Source organism: Sinocyclocheilus rhinocerous, unplaced genomic scaffold, assembly GCF_001515625.1.
Source record: "Sinocyclocheilus rhinocerous isolate Xijiao unplaced genomic scaffold, SAMN03320098_v1.1 scaffold352, whole genome shotgun sequence".
NCBI lineage: Eukaryota > Metazoa > Chordata > Actinopteri > Cypriniformes > Cyprinidae > Sinocyclocheilus > Sinocyclocheilus rhinocerous.
This window is the reverse complement of record NW_015642448.1, coordinates 1920123-1935598: the sequence shown is the minus strand read 5'-3', so window position 1 is coordinate 1935598 and position 15476 is coordinate 1920123. Positions and strand designations below refer to the sequence as shown.

The 15476-nt window shown below is 41.7% G+C and overlaps 1 protein-coding gene across 1 annotated transcript in view; it reads right to left on the bottom strand.

The window, feature by feature from the left end:
* LOC107755869 (serine/arginine repetitive matrix protein 4) overlaps positions 1 to 15476 on the bottom strand; it is a 74024-nt gene that overhangs the window by 11053 nt on the left and 47495 nt on the right. Inside the window, exons 2-6 of the mRNA XM_016572824.1 lie at positions 14882 to 15022; positions 5298 to 5387; positions 674 to 748; positions 534 to 560; positions 44 to 94 (exon numbers count right to left, since the gene is read on the bottom strand). Of these exons, the coding sequence (XP_016428310.1) occupies positions 44 to 94; positions 534 to 560; positions 674 to 748; positions 5298 to 5387; positions 14882 to 15022 (384 nt within the window). The remainder of the gene's footprint in view (positions 1 to 43; positions 95 to 533; positions 561 to 673; positions 749 to 5297; positions 5388 to 14881; positions 15023 to 15476) is intronic.

Sequence of the window (15476 nt, the reverse complement as noted above, 5' to 3'; positions counted from 1 at the left end):
TGATGGGTTTTAAATTATTAAGGCACATTTTGAAATCACCAACCTCTTTTTATGCTTTTTGTCCTCCTTTCTTTTATGTCTGGGACTCGAGCCACTGTAAAAATAGGAGTAAAACTATTGATTAGGATTAAATTAAAGGTCTTATAGGAAAGAAAATTCACTTTGCTGTTTCTGCTAGAAAACAATAAGATTAAATGGATTCTGTGTGTAATCTATATGGTAAGTATAGATCCCTATATTCTTACAGTATGTCAATAATTGTGCTTTTTTTAATCTTTTAACAAATTTTAGGAGAAACATCTGAGACAAAGTGGATACTTAAATGATACATAACTGAGCTCTCCATTCAATCTCATTAGCTATGAAAGAGGAACTCTGGGCAATAAAATCTTCCTCTGGGGAGCCATAAACTACTTAAAAGCACTTAACAATAATCATCAGGTATTATCTGTACTTTGTGAAAAGCACTGTGCCCTTTATTCTAGGAAAGAGCACTAAAAACAAGCAAAACATAAAATAAATATAAAATTTACCTGTGTCGTCCCTTCCTTGAGGCAGACCTGGAGGCAGAGAGGAGATTACTTTAAAGGCAGTCTTCACAAAACAACCACACCAGCATAGTGTACCCAAAGCAAACCTGTAAACATGATCTGATGTGAAAATCAATCACTACCTATGTCGCTTCCTTTTCTTTGAGCTCTTTTTTTTCTTCTTCTTCCTCACAGGTGATTGACTGCAGGAGGGAGATCTGGAAGATCAAATATGGTCACGTGTAGTGAAAATACATACAACATTCAGTTTTTTATAGTAGCACATATATTTTGGAATATTTTGCCCATATATGAAAATCTTGGAATGTGTTCCAAAGGGTTTTATATAATTCAATATACTTTCAACTAATTTAGAATATAATTCAAAAGATATGTGAACTGAATTTATGTTTTTTTTTTATTCATTCTGTTTCAAATTAATTTTTATTTTCCAAATAGAAACAATGTACAACTTTTACACAAAAATATCAACTGAGCACAACTGTTCCCCTTTAGGAAGTCACGCTGCGTTGGGACACTTTGGAAAGGCCTCCGCGTGACCACGCTCTGAAGCATGTGTGAAATCAGTCCAATGGAATGGCATGACGTAGCAACCACGACGCTTAAAAGCACGTGCGGTGGAAACAGCGTCAGCTTCTGCTTCTTCAGTAAGCGCTATGTGTCTCTGTCTGTCTTGAGAATGTGTGTGTGTGTGTGTGTGTATTGTGCCAGTGCACATTATTATGGAGAGTGTTAAAAAGAGTGACAAGCAGCATTTTAGATTGTGTGCTCATTGAGGAGGGTACCCTGGTGAGCATTCATCGTGGCTCGGGTCCCGTGTCTGCCGAGAAAGAGTAGTGGCTGCGGTCGTGGGGATCGCAAGTGGATCTGGTGGAGGGGTTGGAGAAGTGCATGTCTCTTTCCTCGCCCTCACCCACCAGATCAAGTGCTCTCTCTCAGGGATCGGAAGCATGCTCAGGTAGAGCAGACACTTGCAAGCTATCTGTCTCCCGAGTCAGCATAGTCCCTCAAGGCCCCAGCATTACCCAGCAAGCCTCTTAGAACATCTTCTGCTTTGGTGGGTAAAGCGTATACGGCGGCAGGTCAGGCTGGCGCTTGTCTGTACACCATGGCGTTGTTGCAGGCTTCATAAACCGACCTGCTCAAGGACCCTGATAAGGGCGAGGAGGTGAAGGTCAGCGACATTAAAGAACTGCATTGGGCTGCAGACTTGTCTCTCTGGGCCACCAAAAGACAGGTTCTTCCTGCTGGACACCCTTTCTGTTCGGCAACGCAGTTAATTCTGTCATCGACAGGTTTCAGGAGGCCAAGAAGTAGGCGGCGGCGCTCCAGCGGTTCCAGCGGAAGAAGACCGTCATTCTCGTCAAGAAGGCTTCGGCCAAGAGGTCCTGATGCTTGTAGCGCTGGACTTCTGAGGTCAGGCCCCTCTGGGGAAGAGTGGTGTACACCTCATCATATGGTGCCTGCCTCTCCTCAGTGCCCTCAGGAGATCGGTCTTTAAACCCTGCCACCCTTGGTGCTTCAGGGAACAGCAGTCTCCAGCGAGCACAGGTCTCAGTGTCCACCCAGAAACGTAGCAGTTTTGGGAGGCTCGCATCCTCCAAGGAGGTTATTAGAGCAGCCAGCTCGGTCGTTCCCTGCCGGTCATCTGTTTCAGAGCACCGAGTTGACTGCTCAAAGTACACCAGAGGTCAGTCTTGAGAGACTGATTCCCTTAGTTGACCATCTGGCAGCGTGAAAACTTCTGCCAAACATGTCTCAATGGGTCCTGCTGGCTGTAGAATGAGGCTACAGAATCCAATTTGGTTCTCGTCCGCCTCGATTCCACAGGGTCATTCCCACTCTGGTTGGCCCCCGAGCAGACTCTGGTAATGGAACCGGAAGTAGACCCTCTCCTGAGGAAGGAGGCCATAGAAATCGTACCTCCTCTTGAGAGAGAGTCCGGGTTCTACAGCCGGTACTTCATTGTTCTGAAGAAGGATGGGGGATTGTGTCCTATTTTAGATCTTCGTCAGCTGAACCGCTCAGTCATGAGGCTCAGGTTAAAAATCCTGACGCTCAAACAGAATGTGTCTCACATCAGAACTGGTTTGTCACGATAGATCTAAAGGACACACACTTTCATATTTACATCCTTCCTCAACACAGGAAGTTCTTGAGGTTTGTTTTCGGGGGCGAAGCATACCGACATCGATTTCTTCCTTTCGGCCTAGCACTCTCACCTCGCACTTTCACCAAGTGCATGGATGCTGCTCTGGCTCCTATGCGACTCAAAGGCATCCGCATACTCAATTATATCGACGATTGGTTGATATTAGCTTATTCGGAGCAGATGGTGGTTCTGCATTGAGATGTCATCCTCGCCCATATGAGAGAGCTGGGGTTAAGGCTGAACGCCAAGAAAAGTGTGCTTTTTCCAGTACAGAGAACCACTCACCTGGGCATGGTGTGGGATTCGACCACGAAGCAGGCACATCTGTCTCCTGCTCGGATCGAGTCGATCCTCACAGTTGTGAAGAGGGTAAAGCTAGGTCCAGTAACTCACTGTCAAACACTTTCAGAGACTCTTGGGTCTGATGGCAGCTGCATCCAACATGATACCTTTTGGCCTGCTGTACATGAGACCCTTGCAGTGATGGCTCAGAACCAAGGGGTTTTCCCCGAGGGGCAACCCGCTTCGCATGATCAAGGTCACGTGGCGATGCTTATGTGCCTTAGACATGTGGAGGAAACCTTGGTTTCTGTCTCAAGGCCCAGTGTTGGTGGGTTCTTGGTGCGGCAACCATCAGCTGGACCCAGTCAACTACCCAGTTGGTTCAGTGCTGCAGTTCCTGCAGGAACGTTTTTTCGCAGGGTTAGCCCCTTCCACCCTGGAGGTGTACGTGGTGGCCATAGCTGCTTACCATGCCCCTCTGGATGGTCAGTCATTGGGAAGAAACCCATTGGTTACACGTTTTCCTCCGTGGTGCCTTGAGACTGAGGCCTGCTTCGCACGCTAGAGTCCTGTCCTGGGATCTGGCCATGGTCTTAGAATCTCTCTGTAAGCCTCCCTTTGAACCCCCGGAGGAGGTTCCGGAGAGGTTCCTCACAGTTAAGACTGTTTTCTTACTGGCCATCTCTTTCCTTAAGAGAGTTGGTGACCTTCAGGCCCTCTCTGTAGCCTCTTCCTTTCTGGAGTTTGCGCCTGGTATGGCTAAGGCATTCCTATACCCTAGGCCAGGGTATGTGCCTAAGGTGCCTACCTTAGTTCCACGGCCCGTTGTGCTTCAGGCTTTCTGTCCTCCTCCCTTTAGGTACCCGGACCAGGAGAAGCATAATCTTGTTTGTCCAGTCAGGGCACTGGACACTTATGTCCACAGAGCTGCCCTGTGGAGGAAGTCTGAACAGTTATTAATTTGCTTTGGTCCGCCCAAGAGAGGTCTCCCGGCGACCAAGCAAACCTTAAGTCAGTGGATTGTGGATGCAATATCTTTGGCATATGAGTCAATGCATGACATCTGCAATGCTGCGGGCTGGTCCACCCTGCTTACTTTTGTCAGGTTTTACAGCCTGTTTACTTTTGTCAGGTTTTACAACCTCGACATGGGAGGCACTCCTGGCTCCTCTGTTCTCTCATCCTAGCTGTGTAGTGTTCCACACTAGGCAGGGATTTGTAAGCATGGTGAAGTGGGTATTCTGTTCCCAAAGCATCCCGACGCAGTGGGAGTTCCTGAAGGGGAACGTCCCTAGGTTACATATGTAACCATGGTTCCCTGAGGGAACTAGATGCTGCGTCTCGTTGCCATACTTCCTGCGTCCCTGCGAGCGCTTCCTTTACAAATCAGAATCTGACGCTGTTTCCACCGCACATGCTTTTAAGCTTCCTGATCGCTATGTCATCCAGCCCATGATGTCTCACCATTCCATTGGACTGATTTCACAACTACTTCAGAGCGTCGATATGCAGAGGCGTTCCCTCGGGGAACCATGGTCACATACGTAACCTAGAGATGTTTTCAACATTGATAAAAAAAATATTTCTTGAGCAATTCAGCATATTAGAATGATTTCTGAAGGATCATGTGGGTAAAGACTGGAGTAATGGCTGCTCAAATTTCAGCTTTGCCACCACAGGAATATAAATTACATCTAAAATACATTAAAATATAAACCAGTTATTTCAAATTGTAATAAAATTTCACAATAATACTGTTTTTACTGTATATTTAATCAAATAAATACCACCTTGGTGAGCATAAAATACTTCTTTCAAAAACATTAAAAAATATTATTGACCCTAACCCTCTGAACAGTAGTGTATGATAAGGAGGTAAATAAAAAAAATTGTAGACGTGCATTGAAGACATACAGTTTGTTTTGCAGATTGGAGAGGCCTTTAAAGTGAATGAGATTCCGTGAGTGAGAATCTGTTGGCACAGAACCCCCCCCATTTTAGAGTGTCTAAAATTAAAATTTAAAATTTAAATGTAAAAGCCTTCCCTTCAAGCGAAACAAGCTGAGAACAGTTGTTCTGTTCAATGGCTATTGTCATTACATTCATCATGTGCTTGGATACTTTATGACACAAACACACTGTTTATTGTTCACTAATGTACTTGTGAAAATTAAAAGCTGTTGTTGGATATTGATTAAATACAGCATGAAATCGTTCTATCTATCTGAACTGCATGATATTTTCAGTTTTGTTGAATGCTCAGAATAAAAGATTATTGTTGTCACATGTGATCATTTGTTTTGTGGGCTGACCTGTGTCTCCTCTTCTTCCTCTGTGACTTCTTCTTCTTTTTCTTTGCTTTAGGGACCGGACGAGGGGACAGATCAGCATCAAAAGAGACACTGGAAAAGCAAACACAAAAGAGAACAAATTTTTCTGAATCTGTTTCTGCTATTTTCATTTTTTAGGTCATACAATGACAATTAGTCAATAGTAAAAGCTTGATGAATGACCAGTCATTCACTGTAAGCAAAGATCAGGGTTGAGTTAATCAAACACTGATTGATTTCTAACAGTAAAAATGGAATGGAAGAAGTAGACAGCTGTACATAAAATTATTTCTAGAGACAGACAACTAATATTCTTGGATGTGCTGCTGAATCATGTCCACCGTTCTACATTAGCAACACAAGCTTATTGAAAAAAACATGCCTGTGGAGGCATTTCAGCAAAATGACATTACATTGCTTCTTGCACACTTCTCGAAACACATTCAAAGTGAAATCTCCAGTGAGTGGTGCTAAAAGTGCTTTCAGTTTAATCTGAAACTGATGAAATTGAATCTAGCAATATTTTATTATGTTTTGTGGCTGTTCAGAAATGTAACATCCGAATAAAAGGTTAGTGTTCTATAATGTTTGAAAATAATGTACTACACAAACTAAATCATACCCTAAACCTAAGCGATACCAATGTTAACTAAAGCAAACGTGAGATAAAAATGGATTTGCTGAAGCAACCATTCCATTTGAGCTTGTTTCTATAAATCTATGAGCTCTTTTAACATGATTTGTGTTTCACAGGACTCATACTCGAGTGCAACCTTGTACCAGGTGAGTGACCAAGCATGTTTACTATGTTAGAAAGCCATACATATGGAGCTGGTTATGTGATGCAAACCTCAAAATGTATTCGTTTACAAATCATGCACTATGGTAAGAGTGTTCTTTGGTCAAAACATAGTATCGTGCAAGGAATTACTTCTTTAATAATCAATAATTAGCGTTTTATTGCCACTAGTGTTCATTTCAGCTGGAAACTACATTGAATTAAATGTATAGGAATATATGTTTTTGGAGTTTAAAAATGTAGGTAGAGGCACATTTTTTCAATGAACCTTGACTTTCACCTAAAACATCTAAATACTTAAGAACAGAAAAGGCATTTGGAAAAACAGAGGTTAAAGAGGAAGGAGATTTAAAAGACAGCAATAATGAGAGAGAAATAGAAAGCTGCATGCTCAGACAGTTAGATGACAGGCAGCTTTTAAAATCAATTTACTTTTAGTAGCAACACTTCTGCATCAACAAAGCAGAAGATCAGAGAATGGATGGCATGTCCTGACTGAGCGGGACATGTGTGCTGTTTCAAAAGCACTGAGGTGTCATCTCAAAATCGTCTTTTAAAGGCAATAACATCTAGGGGAGTGCAAGGAAGGATTTGAAGCTTAAAATAGATCCCACACTGCATCTACTACTGAGAGTCTTGATTCCTCAGGCAAGCAATTCAAGTGCAATCATCAACAGGGAGACTATACACAGACAACAGACATTTATATCACACATTTTCAATGTTTACTAAAGCATGGTGCGCTACTGTTATTATTTTGATTGCAGCAAAGACACACCACTCTCGTTCCATCAAGACGACAGAGAAGATTCTATCAAAAGTAGGCATGAAACACTTTACCCAAACCACCAATATTCCTGATTCAAATCGAAGGGAAGCGGCGAGCTGAACGAGTAAAATGCATTTTTCAAGCTAATTGCAAAGGTTACAATTCCGACCCCCTGAACGAAGGGGATTTATCAAATGTAAAGACCGAAAATCTGGAATAAGCAAACACTATTACTGCTGCCCCTATCTTATTTAGCCACATCAATGTTTACTAAAGCATGGTGCGCTACTGTTATTATTTTGATTGCAGCAAAGACACACCACTCTCGTTCCATCAAGACGACAGAGAAGATTCTATCAAAAGTAGGCATGAAACGCTTTACCCAAACCACCAATATTCCTGATTCAAATCGAAGGGAAGCGGCGAGCTGAACGAGTAAAAGGCATTTTTCAAGCTAATTGCAAAGGTTACAATTCCGACCCCCTGAACGAAGGGGATTTATCAAATATAAAGACCGAAAATCTGGACTAAGCAAACACTATTACCGCTGCCCCTATCTTATTTAGCCACATCAAGTAATGTCCTTCCATCACTTTTAATCCTTTGAACCCCCCAAAAAATCCATTAGATGCTTCAAAATCCCCAATCTGTACCATTCAAACACTGATAAGGCCCATGGAACGGAACAGCTGACCTCTATAATATTTTCAAAGGCAGATTTTCTGATACTGACCCTATTTATATCAAAGAGACTCATTTTAGCTCACTATCTTAAGCTTACAATGCTCTGTGACCAAAAGAGCTTGTCTCATAAGAATTAGCACAGTGGAGGTAGGAGGGATAAAACATTGAACATGTAATGCTATTTCCTTCATGCAGGTATGTGTACACTAAATAGCTCTTTATATTGTACACATACACATTAAAAAATCTCAGACTGTAAGAATGACATGCATCTGACAGCCAGCAATGAAAATATAGCCTAAAGCATGGGAGAAGGTATACAGGATATCCATGACAAATACACATGACTGGTGCATGTTAAAGGCAGTGAGATTGGCAGCGGCCATGAGATTTCCTTCTTGCGGCACATCGCTACAGGAGGATAATAATATTTCATAGACACAGGGGAGTGCTGTCCATGACAGTCGATGAATTACAGACTGTTGTAGCTTTGGCTTTGCCCAGCCAGTCAGTGATTCAATATGAGCACTGAGAGGAAACCATTTAGATGGATCAAAACACAGACGGACAGTCAGGCAGACTGTGAGGATGTGCTTGCAGGGGAGCGGGCTGCTTACTCTGAGGGTGGAAAAGGCTGTTAGGTCTGATATAGGACGGCAGTTCATCCAGCCATTGCTGCATTAGCAAGCCTGAAATGCATTAGAAGCTGATTAGCAGAAAAGCAAGTGCTTTAACCATTTCTACTTAATTAGGAACCTTTGTTTCACATTACACCCTCGACACAAAGGCGCACATGCACACACACAAACACTACAATAGTTAATCTAGGTCCTGCCCTTTTTCTGGCAGAGTAAATGAGATTTGGTTGGTGCAGCTTTAGACAAAATACAGAAAAGTCACTTATTCTACATAAGAATCACAGTGGATTACAGTGTTATTTTAGTATCTTTGAAATACTATTATTATTTTAATATTTTAAATTATTTTTTTTGTTCAGTTTTTATATTTATTTTTAGTTATATAGCATACATTTAGTTATATATCTTTTTTTTCCCCCCAAGTTAACATTTACTTGATTTCAAATAACTTTTTTTGGTTTTAGATTTAAAACTATAATTAACCATGATAGAGCTAATTTTTTTAACAATGTTTGTCTCATTCACATATCAAAAAGATTCTATATATACAGTGGGTACGGAAAGTATTCAGACCCCCTTAAATTTTTCACTCTTTGTTATATTGCAGCCATTTGCTAAAATCATTTAAGTTAATTTTTACAGCGGGTTACAACTTCAATACACGACAAAGAACAATGACAACATGATGGCTACTTATAGCAGACAATGAGGGTCATATGACAAGAACAAACCAATGGGAAACAAGACACATGACTAAGACAACCAATCAGAAAACAGAACTGATAACCACATGACAAGACCATAAACCAATAAGCACAAGACACATGACTAAAACAACCAATCAGAACATAACACACAGACAAGGGAATCACATGACAGAACATGACTAAGGCCTAACTACAAAATAAAAGACATGAAAACAATGAACAAGAAACAAAACCCATACACCACATTACAATATGTTTTCACCACTGGTGTGCAGTTTTGGTGTTCACATTAACACTAGAACTACCAAGGCAGTCATTTGACCGTTTTAAAATTTTAAAATGTAATAACTTTGTTGAAATAAAACCCATATAACTATAATACCCTGACTTTTCCTAAGTGTGTGTATATTTTATTGTAACATTGTTATTTTATTAAAATTACAAAACACAAGAGTTCTGAGTATTTCTACCTTGAATGGCCAAAGCGGTCAAATTGACCGTTCGCATTACAGAAGGCGTATAATTTCTGCTTTTGCAGATTTTTCCCGCAGTCGAAGATGCACGTCACTGTTGCCTAGCAACTTTTGTTCTAGTTGTTTTTATATTCTATTTCTACGCTAAAATTCTTGTTCGTAAAAATGCCGGGTGGACACCTCCAATACAACAACTGCTGTCATTCAATCTGTCACAGCTCCAGGTATGTTAGGCTGGAAGACTATAGCCTGGCTGTTATCAATAATAGTCTACTTCAATGTTATGATAAAATAGCCATAATAGCCATAATAATAATAATAATGGCTATTATTATTTTTATGCTAGTGTAATGCTATAACTAATGAATATAGGCTAATTTTAGCCCCGACAAGACTGATATTGTGAAATAAAACAAACTAATTAGGCTTTTTTTTAGCGACAGTGACAATGTTTATTATTACCTATACTATCATAACAGACCCATTTATTCATGGATCACGATTTCAGTGGTGGCTGCATAGAATTGTTTCCAGTTCATCTGATCCAAACATTTCCAACAACTCCAGAGCGTTGTAAAGTACAAAAGTAAAAATGTGTTGAAAGAAGATGTATGTAATCATTTCCAAAATTCACAACATGTTTTATCTACAGAAATATTCCGCGTCAGTTCATATTTGTTTTGTTAGACTTTCAAAAACAAAATTTTCACTGCGTGCAAAACTTTTGCTCTCCCGCTTGCTGGACACAAAGCGAGACACGCACATTCAGGAGCGGTGTAGCCTACGTAGCTCGTACACAATTAAATATTACAAAACATATTGTATTTTTTAGGGTGATGACATAACATATGACAACAGACATTCAAAGCTTCATTGTAAAACCTCAAAAGAAGCTTCGAATGTAAATATGATATGACAAAAATGGCATTCAGTTCAGTCTAGTATGAACAGTCAGCATGACCGCTATGGCCATTCTAGTAGTTATAGAATTCCGGTAGTTCTAGTGTTAACCTTTCAATAAATACAGCGTGCTATACACTTCTGGAGCTTTGATGATAATTAAAATTCACAATACAAAAACTTATATAGTCTGATAATTGTCCAAGTTGAGCCAAAGAGAAAGGAAAAATAGAAATCGCATCATATGACCCCTTTAAAAAAAAGATTAAATAAACTATCCTTAAAAATGTCACCAGTTACGGACAAAAATGCTCTCCTAAGGACTGCTGTCAGTTTATTGATAATAACAGTGATATTTAAAAAATAAAATGAAATATTGATATTGTGTAAATACTAGACATATGATAATATTGTAAATAATCCAGCATCAATAACTATCTGTTTGACATCCAGCATAGTAGGTGGTGGAACTGCACCTTAAAACTGGTTGTCGCCTGTGAAAAAAAAAAAAAGTCCAGGCAGTGTGTATTTACAACTGCTGCACAAAATTATGTTGTTGGAGATGACAAGACGAAAGTGAGACACTCTACCCACACCTGAAAAAGTTACTGTGAATGTGATTCATTGGCCAAAAAAGAGAAAACACAAAACTAAGTTAAAGATGAATTTGACTGATTTAGCATTTGAATTGATTTAGCATTTTATAGATATTGGGATAATATTGTTATTGTACATTCTTTTGGCCATTATAATTCTGTAGTGAAAATCTGATATCATGATATTCCTGGTTCCAATCAGCTCTGAAATCAACCTGTTAGATGTAAAACTGAACTTTTGCTGCAACACTATCTGATCCACTGACCAATGTGAATTTCACAAAGATGTGTCCAGTTATGCCTTTTATTTAGATTGTGGGTTTGCTCTACAGGTTTTAAAGTTTTTCTGTCAGTTTCAGTTGACCTTGAAGGCGCACAGGTAACGAACACACCCCTAATGGCTACCATCACTTCAGCTGTCAGAAGGAACAGCGTGGAGAGGGTCGTTTTGTGAGTTAGACCGAACACTGACACACTCAGGAGAATAGACATGGTTAGAGAGTTAAAAGGCTGTCAACATTGATAACTGACATTTCACTGAGGGATTCAGTGCTGTTTACATTGCCAGCACTGATGTACTTACCTTTCTGGTTTGGAAAAAAAAACTGCACCATGATTCTCAAAATCAAAATACAGAGGCTTAAGCTTATTGCGAAAGTTATGAAAGGAAAAGTGTGCAAGCAAAAGATCACACAGAGAGCTTTTGACTACTGACACACTCCAAAGGATGACACACCTGCATTGTGAAAGCACTGTCAGGACTAATAAAATACTTTAAACAGAAGGGTCTTCCCAGAAAGACAGAGGGCTTGAGACTGATATTGACACCATGCAATAAGACTTTCCACATTTGAGATGTTTCTTTTATTTGGATAAGAAAGCATGTTAAAACAACTGTATATGTACATGATTTATGATTCTTCAGATGTAGTGATGAAGGAAAGCCGTTTATGCATTTCAGAGGTTTAGCTTGATCTGACTTAATCATTCTTTGATCTTGCATTGTTTAGCAGCTCTTGTATGCTTGATTATAACATCTCAACCAAAAAAATGTCTTTGCATATGCTCTTCTCTGGCAGAAAACCGAGCATGAACTCACCTAGAGATTAGCATGTTTAAGATAACACTTGAGCTGGTGTATTCCCTGTTTTACATACTGATGCACTGCTTGTGCCCTGCATTATCACGAACACTTTGAATGTATCAGTGGAATTATGGCGTTAAGAATCCAATGCTGAATCAATTTCTTTCACCAGGTGGAGTCTGAATTTTGGTGGATGGGAAGGAAGAGGACCCCATAAAAGACACCCGAGTTAAAAATCCCAGCAACACCTGAATGTTTACACTGTGGCAAGGAGATAAGAGTGTTTGTGCCTGCCTTGCTTTAAAGTTTGGGGTTTCTAATTCATGCTTATAGAGTGAGGATATGGTTTAGAAGTGGATTTGGTGCTTCATATTTTCATGTGTTTGATCTTCTCTGGGGTCAAAAATAAAATTCACATTTGAATAGATTTATCTATACAAAGGTACTGTGATTGAATTGTACATTTTCAACAGCACATGCTGTTTTCAAGCACTTCAAAGGTGGTGGAAAACAGCTATTTTACCTTCAGAGACTCTACAAATAGTTTCTTTTCAAGAACAGCAAAAGCATACTTTATATTGAAGTGTTTCCCCTTCTCGGGAACTCGCACTGCTTCCTCTAGCGGACACTATGGGGACTGCCGACAGCAGGACCAGTGTCTGAAGCACGTGTGAAACAACTCCAGTCCCACTGGCTCACGTAGCCCGTGACGTCACAGGCGGGTGCCCAGAAGTATAAGAGGGTGCCTGCCGAACATGTAACCAACTTTTGTTGTATTCAGGAGCCGTTTGTTTGACAGTGCGTGCAAAGGCGTTATGGAGAAAACCAAGGCAAGTGAGCATTTTAGAAAGTGTGTGCCTCCATGTCCTAGGTTTCTGACACCAAAGGACACACACGATCTATGCGTTATGTGTCTTGGTGGGGAGCACGCGTGTTCGGTGCTCGAGGGCTCTGAATGTGCTCATTGTGAGAAATTCTCAATGAAAAAGCTAAGTTCGTGTTTGTCCCTCTTCTCTCAGGATGAGGGACAAGCTTCTGCGTTCGGGTCCTGCTGCTGCTGAGGCACAGTGTAGACTCAGATCGTGGGTTTCGCAGGTCGAGCTTGCAGAAAAATTTGAGAAGGGTATGGACCTTTCAAAAGATTTTTTTGATTTAGTCTAGTCACGAGAAAAGCAGAAGCCCGCCCGTGGCCGTTTGGACGAGTGTTTTCTCACCTTTCTTCCAAACCTCCACATGGAGTTAGTGAGATTGTGGGACCGGCCATATTCGGCTCGACTGCATCTTTTTCAGCATGCGGATTGTACTAATGTTGAGGTTCTGGCTGAGCACGGATATGCGGAGATGCCCCCAGTACTGTAGAGGAACTATCTCTCCTAGGGTGAGTCGTCTTCTTTAAAGACTCCTGCTCTGGCATCCAGACTGCTTCAGACCACCTCACGTCTGAATGGCAGGGCGTATGTGGTGGCAGGTCAAACTGGTGGAGCCTTGCACACTATGACTGTGTTTCAAGTTTACCAAGCAGACTTTCTTAGAGATCTAGATGAGGGCAAGGGTTTGTCCCCTGAGGCAGTCGAGGAACTGCGCCACACCACAGACGTGGTTCTTTGCACCACTAAACAGACTGCTGCTGCCATTGGGCATGTGATAGCAGCAATGGTGGCTACGGAGAGGCATTTGTGGTTAAATCTTGCGGACATTGGGAGGAAGGAGAAAGCCTTTCTTCTTGATGCTCCGCTTTCGCCTTCCGGGCTTTTTGGCACTTCCATTGAGATGGTGGTTGAGAAGTTCAGGGAGGCGAGGGTGCAGTCCACTGCCTTAAGGAAGTTCATTCCCTGTGTCCCAAGTCTTCCTCTAAAACCTCTGGCTGGTCCGTCTCGATTTGAGGATCATAGGCAGGATCAGAAGAGTAGCATGGCCACTCGCACCCCTCCTCGCTCTTGGAGTCCAGTGAGCGCTAAGAGGAAGAGAGCGGATCTCAGGAAGGTGTTGGATGAGAAGCGTTCCTGTTCTAAACCGTGCTGTGATTCTAACACTTCTTGATGCTTCCCCCAGAGTGTTTTTAGACCACTGTTTACATAGGGCTCTGAGGCTGGACTTATTATGTTCTTATGTGTTTTGCTTGCTGGCGAACCATTGACTGAAGGTCTGGTCTCTCCCTTTTTTTCAAATACTCTCAGTGGTCGGGCTGCCCACCTTATCAGGGTTTTTCAAGTAGGCAGCCCCGAGCCCTTTTCTAGCCGTCTCTCTTGTTAGGGTTTTAAGTAGATGGCCCACCCCCCTTTACTCCTTAAGCTTAGACAGGGGATGCCCCCCCCATTCCTACAGGGTTTTTAAGTGGGCGGTCCCCCTGGACCCTGCATGCTGCTTTAGCTCATTTTAACATAGCCTTCTGAGGATAGCTGTGTTCTTAGCATGGTTAATGGAGTGTCCCTCCTGATTGCCTGGGTTCCCCATTTTTCCCGAGTTATGTGAGTGGCCCCAGGCGTCAGTGGCACCTCTTACCAGGTGAACAGGCATGCGCTGTGGCATGACTGAGTGGGCATTCCGTTCCCCATTGTGTCTGCTAGAGGATGCAGCATGAGTTCCTTAGAAGGGGAACGTCTCGGATATAACATATAACCATGGTTCTCCGAGAGGAAACGAGATGCTGAGTCCTCTCACCATGCCTAGGGGTTGCCTGTTTTCACGTCTCCTTCAGTCCTCTTATGAGACTGTTCGGCAGGCGCCCTCTTATACTTCCCATATACACCCGTCCTGCTGGCAGCAGTCCTCATAGTGTCCGCTAGAAGAGGACACAGCGTCTCGTCCCCTCTCGGGGAACCATATTTACATGCGTAACCCGAGACGTTACTCCTAAACACCAAAACATCTTTGATGAAGATGTGTGTATGAGGCACAGCTTTAGAAGATACAGACCTCTGAACTTGCCGGTGACTGTGGCGTTTACTTCCTCTGCGTTTTATGTGTCCATTTTTCTTATGGGTTTTTGCAACTGCATCTTTCGTTTTCGCTTTCTCCTCATCGTCTTTGGGTGCTAGGCTAACTGCTGTCTCCAGTCTGGAAGAACAGAATAACAAAAGTCATTAGCATCAAATATTTTATAGTCAACAGGCTGTCGAATCTGCATTAAAGTCCAGAGAATCATAACATGACTTTTTGTGTTTGCCTTTTGTAATGTTTGGGCAGTTATGTAATGATCTTAATTAAAGCTCTATAATGAAACTGAAATGCATTGTTCTGAAGGCATGAAAAAGGCCCATTATTTTGTTATTCAGCTTGTAAATGCACTTGTGTTTGAGGGAGGGGGTTGAGTTTGGTTCTCTGCTGAGAAACATTGAGCATTTTCATGTTTCTCTCCAAGACCTTCATAAATGCAGAGGTCATCTGCTCAGCATTCAAATGACGTGTCAACAGAGAAGCCTTTACTTACACACCTCAGTTGAACTGACATTTCTGAAATTATTTGTGCATATCCCAAGGTTGTAAGGTGTATGGTTTGGAAACTCAAGAC